General features: G+C 45.3%; 1 protein-coding gene across 1 annotated transcript in view; it reads right to left on the bottom strand.

Annotated features, from left to right (window-relative positions):
* Positions 1–5,977: 5,977 nt before the first annotated feature.
* LOC139557446 (metabotropic glutamate receptor 4-like) overlaps positions 5,978–11,274 on the bottom strand; it is a 233,193-nt gene continuing 227,896 nt past the window's right edge. Inside the window, exon 10 of the mRNA XM_071372260.1 lies at positions 5,978–10,225. Coding sequence (XP_071228361.1) covers positions 10,176–10,225 — 50 coding nt within the window. The 3' untranslated portion in view covers positions 5,978–10,175. The remainder of the gene's footprint in view (positions 10,226–11,274) is intronic.

The following is an 11,274-nucleotide window of genomic DNA, read 5'->3' as shown; positions in this document are numbered from 1 at the left end:
GTCATGGCTCACATCAACATCATTATCCCAGAAACCCTAGACTCACACCAATTTGTATACCGCACCAACAGATCCACAGAATACACAACCTCTATTGCACTCCACACTGCCCTTTCCCACCTGGACAAAAGGAACACCTATGTGAGAATGCTATTAATTGACTACAGCTAAGCGTTCAACACCATAGTGCCCTCAAAGCTCATCACTAAGCTAAGGACCCTGGGACTAAACACCTCCCTCTGAAACTGGATCCTGGACTTCCTGACGGGCCTCCCCCAGGTGGTAAGGGTAGGTGACAACACATCCACCACGCTGATCCTCAACAAGGGCGCCCCTCAGGGGTGCGTGCTCAGTCCCCTCCTGTACTCCATGTTCACTCATGACTGCATGGCCAGGCACGACTCCAACACCATCAATATGTTTGCTGATGACACAACAGTGGTAGGACTGATCACCGACAACGATAAGACTATAGGGAGGAGGTCAGAGACCTGGCCTGGTGGTGCCAGAATAACAACCTAACCCTCAATGTAACCAAGACTAAGGAGATTTTTGTTCCGGAGTTCCAAATTAAGCAGCAGCAGCTGAAAAGATGAGCTCCTACAAATATTGAAATTTAAATGTTTTTTTTAGAGTAAAGTACATCGAAAAAAAATCAAAAGAAAACTGCAAACTGAATAGGAGACCAAACAAGCAGCAAACAAAGAAGAAAGGCTTTTGAAAAAGTAACAATTTTTCATAAAATTATACCGTTTTCTTAGCTAGCTAAGTTGTTTACCTGTTGCTAGGCAGTTGCTAGGGACATTCCTGAAAGAAGCTAGCTAGCTAACAAGGAGTGTCTAGTTGGCAGAAGAGAAGAAGGGACAAAGAAGGGACAAAGTGGGACAAAATAAGGACAGAAGAAAAGGGAAAGGGGACATTAAGGTGAAGCAGTCCTCTAAAGACACAAAAGACAATAATACAAGAAACAACACTTCTATTGCCTCTCCCTCTACGATACGCACTTCCGGTTTGGTTTGGAGCGAGTAGTTGCATTCCGCTTTGCTCCACAGGTAGTATTACAGGTAGTATTACATTTCATTTCATTACAGTACAACAGTTTGATTTGTTTGATCTTAGCTGGCTACATAGCCGTCTTTGTATCCAAGATAATTGTGTAGTCTAGAGTAATTGTCGAGGTTACCTAGCCAGTTAGAGGTTACCTAGCCAGCTACACTTTCAAACAAAGTCAACAACGCAGCCACTGCTAGCTAGCCTATTTCACCAGCCAGCAGTACTATATCATTTTAGTCAATAAGATTTTTTGCAACGTAAGCTTAACTTTCTGAAAGTTAATTCGAGACGTGTAGTCCACTTGTCATTCCAATCTCCTTTGCATTAGCGTAGCCTCTTCTGTAGCCTGTCAACTATGTGTCTGTCTATCCCTGTTCTCTCCTCTCTGCACAGACCATACAAACGCTTCACACCGCGTGGCCGCTGCTACTCTAACCTGGTGGTCCCAGCGCGCACGACCCACGTGGAGTTCCAGGTCTCAGGCAGCCTCTGGAACTGCCGATCTGCGGCCAACAAGGCAGAGTTCATCTCAGCCTATGCTTCCCTCCAGTCCCTCGACTTCTTGGCACTGACGGAAACATGGATTACCACTGATAACACTGCTACTCCTACTGCTCTCTCCTCGTCTGCCCACGTGTTCTCGCACACCCCGAGAGCTTCTGGTCAGCGGGGTGGTGGCACTGGGATCCTCATCTCTCCCAAGTGGACATTCTCTCTTTCTCCCCTGACCCATCTGTCTATCGCCTCCTTTGAATTCCATGCTGTCACAGTTACCAGCCCTTTCAAGCGTAACATCCTTATCATTTATCGCCCTCCAGGTTCCCTTGGAGAGTTCATCAATGAGCTTGACGCCCTGATAAGTTCCTTTCCTGAGGATGGCTCACCTCTCACAGTTCTGGGTGACTTTAACCTCCCCACGTCTACCTTTGACTCATTCCTCTCTGCCTCCTTCTTTCCACTCCTCTCCTCTTTTGACCTCACCCTCTCACCCTCCCCCCCTACTCACAAGGCAGGCAATACGCTTGACCTCATCTTTACTAGATGCTGTTCTTCCACTAATCTCATTGCAACTCCCCTCCAAGTCTCCGACCACTACCTTGTATCCTTTTCCCTCTCGCTCTCATCCAACACTTCCCACACTGCCCCTACTCGGATGGTATCGCGCCGTCCCAACCTTCGCTCTCTCTCCCCCGCTACTCTCTCCTCTTCCATCCTATCATCTCTTCCCTCTGCTCAAACCTTCTCCAACCTATCTCCTGATTCTGCCTCCTCAACCCTCCTCTCCTCCCTTTCTGCATCCTTTGACTCTCTATGTCCCCTATCCTCCAGGCCGGCTCGGTCCTCCCCTCCTGCTCCGTGGCTCGACGACTCATTGCGAGCTCACAGAACAGGGCTCCGGGCAACCGAGCGGAAATGGAGGAAAACTCGCCTCCCTGCGGACCTGGCATCCTTTCACTCCCTCCTCTCTACATTCTCCTATTCTGTCTCTGCTGCTAAAGCCAATTTCTACCACTCTAAATTCCAAGCATCTGCCTCTAACCCTAGGAAGCTCTTTGCCACCTTCTCCTCCCTCCTGAATCCTCCTCCCCCTCCTCCCCCCTCCTCCCTCTCTGCTGATGACTTCGTCAACCATTTTGAAAAGAAGGTCGACGACATCCGATCCTCGTTTGCTAAGTCAAACGACACCGCTGGTTCTGCTCACACTGCCCTACCCTGTGCTTTGACCTCTTTCTCCCCTCTCTCTCCAGATGAAATCTCGCGTCTTGTGACGGCCGGCCGCCCAACAACCTGCCCGCTTGACCCTATCCCCTCCTCTCTTCTCCAGACCATTTCCGGAGACCTTCTCCCTTACCTCACCTCGCTCATCAACTCATCCTTGACCGCTGGCTACGTCCCTTCCGTCTTCAAGAGAGCGAGAGTTGCACCCCTTCTGAAAAAACCTACACTCGATCCCTCCGATGTCAACAACTACAGACCAGTATCCCTTCTTTCTTTTCTCTCCAAAACTCTTGAACGTGCCGTCCTTGGCCAGCTCTCCTGCTATCTCTCTCAGAATGACCTTCTTGATCCAAATCAGTCAGGTTTCAAGACTAGTCATTCAACTGAGACTGCTCTTCTCTGTGTCACGGAGGCGCTCCGCACTGCTAAAGCTAACTCTCTCTCCTCTGCTCTCATCCTTCTAGACCTATCGGCTGCCTTTGATACTGTGAACCATCAGATCCTCCTCTCCACCCTCTCCGAGCTGGGCATCTCCGGCGCGGCCCACGCTTGGATTGCGTCCTACCTGACAGGTCGCTCCTACCAGGTGGCGTGGCGAGAATCTGTCTCCGCACCACGTGCTCTCACCACTGGTGTCCCCCAGGGCTCTGTTCTAGGCCCTCTCCTATTCTCGCTATACACCAAGTCACTTGGCTCTGTCATATCCTCACATGGTCTCTCCTATCATTGCTATGCAGACGACACACAATTAATCTTCTCCTTTCCCCCCTCTGATAACCAGGTGGTGAATCGCATCTCTGCATGTCTGGCAGACATATCAGTGTGGATGACGGATCACCACCTCAAGCTGAACCTCGGCAAGACGGAGCTGCTCTTCCTCCCGGGGAAGGACTGCCCGTTCCATGATCTCGCCATCACGGTTGACAACTCCATTGTGTCCTCCTCCCAGAGTGCTAAGAACCTTGGCGTGATCCTGGACAACACCCTGTCGTTCTCAACTAACATCAAGGCGGTGACCCGTTCCTGTAGGTTCATGCTCTACAACATTTGCAGAGTACGACCCTGCCTCACGCAGGAAGCGGCGCAGGTCCTAATCCAGGCACTTGTCATCTCCCGTCTGGATTACTGCAACTCGCTGTTGGCTGGGCTCCCTGCCTGTGCCATTAAACCCCTACAACTCATCCAGAACGCCGCAGCCCGTCTGGTGTTCAACTTTCCCAAGTTCTCTCACGTCACCCCGCTCCTCCGCTCTCTCCACTGGCTTCCAGTTGAAGCTCGCATCCGCTACAAGACCATGGTGCTTGCCTACGGAGCTGTGAGGGGAACGGCACCTCCGTACCTTCAGGCTCTGATCAGGCCCTACACCCAAACAAGGGCACTGCGTTCATCCACCTCTGGCCTGCTCGCCTCCCTACCTCTGAGGAAGTACAGTTCCCGCTCAGCCCAGTCAAAACTGTTCGCTGCTCTGGCACCCCAATGGTGGAACAAACTCCCTCACGACGCCAGGTCAGCGGAGTCAATCACCACCTTCCGGAGACACCTGAAACCCCACCTCTTTAAGGAATACCTAGGATAGGATAAATTAATCCTTCTAACCCCCCCCCCCCCCCTTAAAAGAGTTAGATGCACCATTGTAAAGTGGTTGTTCCACTGGATATCATAAGGTGAATGCACCAATTTGTAAGTCGCTCTGGATAAGAGCGTCTGCTAAATGACTTAAATGTAAATGTAAATGAGATGATTGTGGACTACAGGAAAAGGAGGACCGAGCACGCCACCATTCTCATCGACGGGCTGTAGTGGACCAGGTTGAGAGCTTCAGGTTCCTTGGTGTCCACATCAACAACAAACTAGAATGGTCCAAACACACCAAGACAGTCGCGAAGAGGGCACGACAAAGCCTATTCCCCCTCAGGAAACTAAAAGGTTTTGGCATGGGTCCTGAGATCCTCAAAAGGTTCTACAGCTGCAACATCGAGAGCATCCTGACTGGTTGCGTCACTGCCTGGTATGGCAATTGCTCAGCCTCTGACTGCAAGGCACTACAGAGGGTAGTGCATCCGGACCAGTACATCACTGGGGCTAAGCTGCCTGCCATCCAGGACCTCTACACCAGGTGGTGTCAGAGGAAGGCCCTAAAAATTGTCAAAGACTCCAGCCACCCTAGTCATAGACTGTTCTCTCTGCTACCACATGGCAAGCGGTACCGGAACGCCAAGTCTAGGTCCAAGAGGCTTCTACCCCCAAGCCAGAAGACTCCTAAACACCTAATCAAATGGCTACCCATACTATTTGCACCACCCCCCCCCCCCCCCACACACACTGCTGCTACTTTGTTATTATCTATGCATAGTAACTCTAGTAACCCTACCTGCATGTACATAATTACCTCAATTACCTCGACACCGGTGCCCCCGCACATTGACACATTGGCTTTGTACCGGTACCCCCTGTATATTGCCCCGCTATTGTTATTTAATGCTGCTCTTTAATTATTTATTTTTCATATCTCTTACTTTTTGGGGGGGTATTTTCTTACAACTGCATTGTTGGTTAAGGGCTTGTAAGTAAGCATTTCAATGTAAGGTCTACACCTGTTGTATTCGGCGCATGTGACAAATAGCATTTTATTTGATTAATTGAGGCTGTTCTGAGGGCAAAACGAGGGGGGCAACTCAGTATTAGGAAGGTGTTCTTATTGTTTTGTACACTCAGTGTATGTTACATGTTACCACATTGTCTGTAATAGAAGTGAAATCCCTTTAAACAGAAAACAAAAATAAGGCATGAAGGCTGGGGTTTTAATGGCCTTAGCTCAGAGTCTGGCTGTGTTGGGTTGCAGAAGAACATTATTATTCCTGAAGGCTGCAGGGGTGGTGCTGGTGCAACGTTGTTGGTCCCTCTGCCTGTGTATTTCCTACAGTATGTCCTGCAGATAAAGAATACTAATGATGAATTGTTCCAACTGGCCTGTGTGTCTCCAGTACAAATCTCTCCCTGTCCCTGCAATTCTTAGGCTAGTGTTCGAACAGCACTGTGGTTTCCCCGGAGATAATGTCATCATTAACATGTCATATTCTGACCTCAACAATAAGAAGCAGCATGTTGTTTTGCAAAACAGTATTTTATTAGAAATATCTTGTATAAAAATTAACATGCTCAACACATTTTCATGTTTTCTATAGATAATTCATAAATATCCAGGCACTGTCATTTTTATTTTTTATTTTTCTTCATTTTTAATAGGTCAGTACATAAAGCAGACATGATCAATTAATTTGTAATAACGTACATTAACTTGCCATTTAGTTCGATCAGCACTTACATACTCTATTTTGCAAGTGTTGGAAAAAAGATGAAGGGGAGGCACAAACAGTAAATCATCATATTCACAAACACAAACAATCCCACAATACTTTATCTTAAACAATGAAAAATGAAAACATTTAATTTGCTGCAACATCTGGGATCTTTGTTGAAGCAGAGAGTTGAGAATCATAAATTAAACAGACAGGGTTGTTCTTTCTATCCAATATTATTTATAAACGTCTTCTACAGTTGTTTTCCTTATGGAGTTTATAGAATCATTTTTCCAATTGCTTACCATATCATATGAATTTCTGTGGTACAGAATCTTGCCAATCTTTTTCTTACTATATTTACTGACTGTCTTTGATGTGGTAACACTAATGCTGATATTTTTTCCGGAATGATGCAATTAGACTAACAATACTGTATGACTAACAACATTGAAGCCTGGCCACAGTACAGATGAGAGGAGAGATTTTTACAGGCTTACTCTTAAGCCCTTATTTTTGTCACTAAACAGTCTCCCTACAGTGCATTCATAAAGTATTTAGACCCCTTGACTTTATCCACATTTAGTTACATTACAGCCTCATTTTAAAATGTATTCAATTGTTTAATGGCAAAGCAAAAACAGGTTTTCAGAAATGTTTGCAAATGTATTAAAAATAAATAACTGAAATATCAAATTTACATAAGAATTCAGACCATTTACTCAGTATTTTGTTGAAGTACCATTGGCAGCGATTACAGCCTCAAGTCTTCTTGAGTATGACGCTACAATCTTGGAACACCAGTATTTAGGGAGTTTCTTCCAATTTTCTCTACAGATCATCTCAAGCTCTGTCAGGTTGGATGGGGAGCGTTGCTGCAAAGCTATATTTGAGTCTCTCCAGAGATGTTTGATCGGGTTCAAGTCCGGGCTCTGGCTGGGTCACTCAAGGACATTCAGAGACTTGTCCCAAAAGCCATTCCTGCATTGTCTTGGCTGTGTGCTTAGGGTCGTTGTCCTGTTGGAAGGTGAACCTTCGCCCCAGTCTGAGGTCCTGAGCGCTCTGGAGCAGGATTTCATTAAGAATCTCTCTGTACTTTCCTCCTTTCATCTTTCCCTCGATCCTGACTTGTTTCCCAGTCCCTGCCGCTGAAAAACATCCCCACAGCATGATGCTGCCACCACCATGGATTCACCATAGGGATGAAGCCAGGTTTCCTTCAGACGTAACGCTTGGAGTCCAATCTTGGTTTCATCAGACCAGATAATCTTGTTTCTCATGGTCTGATAGTCTTTAGGTGCCTTTGGCAATCTCCAAGTGGGCTGTCATGTGCCTTTTACTGAGGAGTGGCTTTTGTCTGGCCCCTCTACCATAAAGACCTGATTGGTGGAGTGCTGCAGAGATGGTTGTCCTGGAAGGTTATCCCATCTCCACAGAGGAACTCTGGAGCTCTTTCAGAGTGACCATCTGGTTCTTGGTCACCTCCCTGACCAAGGTCCTTCTCCCCCGATTGCTCAGTTTGGCCGGTTGGCCAGCTCTAGGAAGAGACTTGAGGGTTCTTAATTTCTTCTATTTAACAATGATGGAGGCCATTGTGTTCTTGGGGAGCTTCAATGCTGCTGAAATGTTTAGGTACCCTTCCCCAGATTTGTGCCTCAACACAATCCTGTCTCGGAGCTCTACGGACAATTCCTTCGACCTCATGGCTTGGTTTTTGCTTTGACATGCACTGTCAACTGTGGGGTCTTATATAGACAGGTGTGTACCTTTCCAAATCATGTTCAATCAATTGAATTTACCACAGGTGGACTCCAATCAAGTTGTAGAAACATCTCAAGGATGATCAATGGAAACTGAATGTGTCTAATAGCAAAGGGTCTCAATTCTTATGTAAATAATGTATTTCTGTTTTTAATTTCTTTATACATTTGCAAACATTTCTAAAAACCTGTTTTCACTTTGTCATTATTGGGTATTGTGTGTGGGTTGATCAGGAAAAAAGTCAAGGGTTCTGAATACTTTCCGAATGCACTGTATATACTTCCATTCAATTTTTCATCTGGTACCGGAGGACCTTCAGACGAGTCTTGAGAGGTCTGTGCGCATCCAAGAGCAACACAACCAACATTTACGTGTTTGTCAGAGTCTCACCTTTACACAGATTATTAGTACATAGCCCAAACTGCTCGAACTCTACAGACAGATGTTGGCAGATCGGTTGTACGGACTTCAGACGATACAGGGGGTCGCTTGTAGGGGTCATAGAGCAAAACCACTGACATGTTTATGTTATTTCAAAACAGGAAACAACATCCTGTTCGTGAGAGTGTCATCTTTGCATAGAGGTGTCATAATAGTTTTTAGGCCAAACCGTTCAAATGCTACAAACGATTTTGTGAAAAGACCAATAATTGTAGTGTCCAAATTGTTATTTCGGGATGTCTAATGGTCTGTCAAACACCTCTGTAGCTCTGTCACCTTTCAACGCAGATGCAGAAGTGTTACATAGCTGGATGCGGTGGATTGAGATGCATCCAATGCAAACAAACAGATATCTCTAGCTTAAACTGACAGATTCTTATGGGGATGTTTTTATTATGCTAATTAGATTTCCGCACGGGCATGTATATCGCCCTTAGGGGATTTTAAACCCAATTCCCTCATGTGGATGTGGAGGGACTTCCTTTCTCTGAACAACATTAAGGGAACAAGCACTATTACTGAAGTCAATAACGTAACCAAGGATGGTGCACACTAGACAGATTACACTGCTGAGGCTCCAAATAGTGTTTTGTACCATTACATAACGTATCGCCAATAGCTAGCTATATGTTAGACATTTCTGGTACAGATTCCAAATTCGTCACGTTGAGATGGAACTGCTGAATTTCTAATGGAACACGACCATGAAATGATATTCTCACATGTGAGAATGCCAGCATGAATACACTGAGGCAGTGCATGGCTGTCTATGGGCTGTAGTCTTGAAGCTGTATTTCACTGAAAAGTAGGCGGTGTTGAACATACAAGGCTTTTACTTTTTAGCCAGTTCTTATGCCTTTTCATGTATTCTAATCTCCATTAATCTGCATAAGGTACCATGTGTGTAATAGTCAAAACATGATAATGCCACTGTCTGTTGAACCACAATCCTCACACATGTTGCATTTAATAGATTTTGAAAACACAGCACAGTAAACATTATGCTCCCACAGGCATGCTCTATGACTGTATACAAGGCCGTAAAGATGGTGTCAGCTATGATATCGCTATCATCTGTGAAAATCCATCGCTTTATTTGATGTATAAAATGTTAAGGAAACACTTATTGGACACGTGCAGTAGAACTGAATATTCAGACATGTTAAATGTTGGAAAGGTGCATACTTGTTGGCTCTGTTTCACAACTATGACCTTCATTAAAATGATGACAACATAATGTTAATGTTACAGAGCCTGAGGATTAATATTTGTTTATTTTGGCCTTGAATGAAGACTTACCCCACACCAACAACACACTTTTTCATCTACTTTTGACAGCTTTGACTTATTGACTAATTTGATATTATGTTCAGCATTACATCCGCATTGGAAAGGACAGAGGAGAAAGGGAAGCAAATAATTGCACATTACTACTGGTAGAGAGAGACACAACACTGCTGCACACAAAGAGAAAACTGAATTCACTCTTACCGAAGAGGGTGTTAGTCAGCTTCAGACAAAACACCAGAAGAGAAATGCTGTTCTGTAAACTCCAGAAGGAAAACACTGAATTGAAGTCATTGGCTCTGACTGAATTTGGAAACGTGACTGCCTGGTGTATTTGACATGTCACAAGGAGGATGGGGAGGGGAGACATCACTGTCTGCCTGACATCCCCACTTCCCCACCCCCCACTGCTTTTGTTTGGTATTCAATATATTTGCCTTGCCTTGTCCTCTTGAAAATAGTGACATCAGTTCTGTATGTTGAGTGATTATTCTCATTCTCATTTCTCCACCTTTGCCACTGCTCTTTCATCTTGGTTCTCCAGTTTTTGGTGTTCGTTCACCCCACGGGCAGATCCTTGCTATGCTTCCAAGCCGGAGTTCCACTGTCTGTCTCTTAGATGGCATGGTTACTGTAGCTGATGTATGTCTGCTTGGAGGCCAATGCTGTGAATAGAGCCGTGAAAGAGGAAGAGGGAAAGAAGAGCGAAAGGAAAAGATGTGGGTGAAGATTTGGGCAATTCAATTAAGGCTCATTTAACCATCTGTCAGGGGCTTATCTTCCAGTCCATTAAGGTGATTGCCGACACAGTTTCTATTTATGCATGACTTCCTTAGACCACAAGTGTCACCAGGGAGTACAGGTGGAACCAACAGTGGGGTAAGAGAGTAATTAATATGCATAGCAAGCAGTGGTAGCATTTGTCATGTTGTGTGGTTAGTATTACCAGAATGATTTAACTTCCTAGGAAATGTGTTGCCAACTGTAAATTGCATCTAAATGCAGATTTCCTTGATCTGCTGGAAAGTAGGGCAGAGCAGGGTACAGATGTGGCTATAGCTAGTAATTGACTCTCAACACTAATGTTGAATTGCTTATCAGGATGCTGTTGTAACAACCCACTGGGCACACACTGGTTGAAACAACCTCAGTTCAATGAAATCGCGTTGATCCAACGTGGAATAGACATTGAATTGACGTCTGTGCCCAGTGAGATGTCTCCACATGGATATATACTGTTTTGAAAGTGACTTAAGAATTACTTATTTAACCAGTAATTGCAGCTTGACCTATAAGTACAGATTATTTCATGGTAAAGAATCCCTTGCAGTTAATTTTACGTCAGGGCCTTTTGGGCCTTTTGGGAGCCCTTAGCGAGATTTTGGCATGATTTATGCCATGTACATTTTATCTGAGTGAGAGTGACTAACAAAACCAATGGGCTCTTCTGGAGGACAGGGACCCTGCGCACGTGCCCTGCATGACCGGTCGGTATTTGGGCGTAATTGCTACAAGTTTAGAAAGCTGGGTAGACTAACTTACCAATATGAAAATGGTTAGCTGACATGGCTAATTGAGTGACTGTCAGTGACTGAGATGACAAGAGACACATTGCTGGTGCACAACCACATTTTGAACTTGCTCCTTTTTCGAACTTAACGGTAAGTTGAGACCCCGACTGAGTTCCAAGAAAAAAGACACTCTTGCCTGTAGC

This window comes from Salvelinus alpinus, chromosome 28 (genome assembly GCF_045679555.1).
Source record: "Salvelinus alpinus chromosome 28, SLU_Salpinus.1, whole genome shotgun sequence".
Lineage (NCBI taxonomy): Eukaryota > Metazoa > Chordata > Actinopteri > Salmoniformes > Salmonidae > Salvelinus > Salvelinus alpinus.
This window is presented reverse-complemented; position numbering and strand designations above follow the sequence as displayed.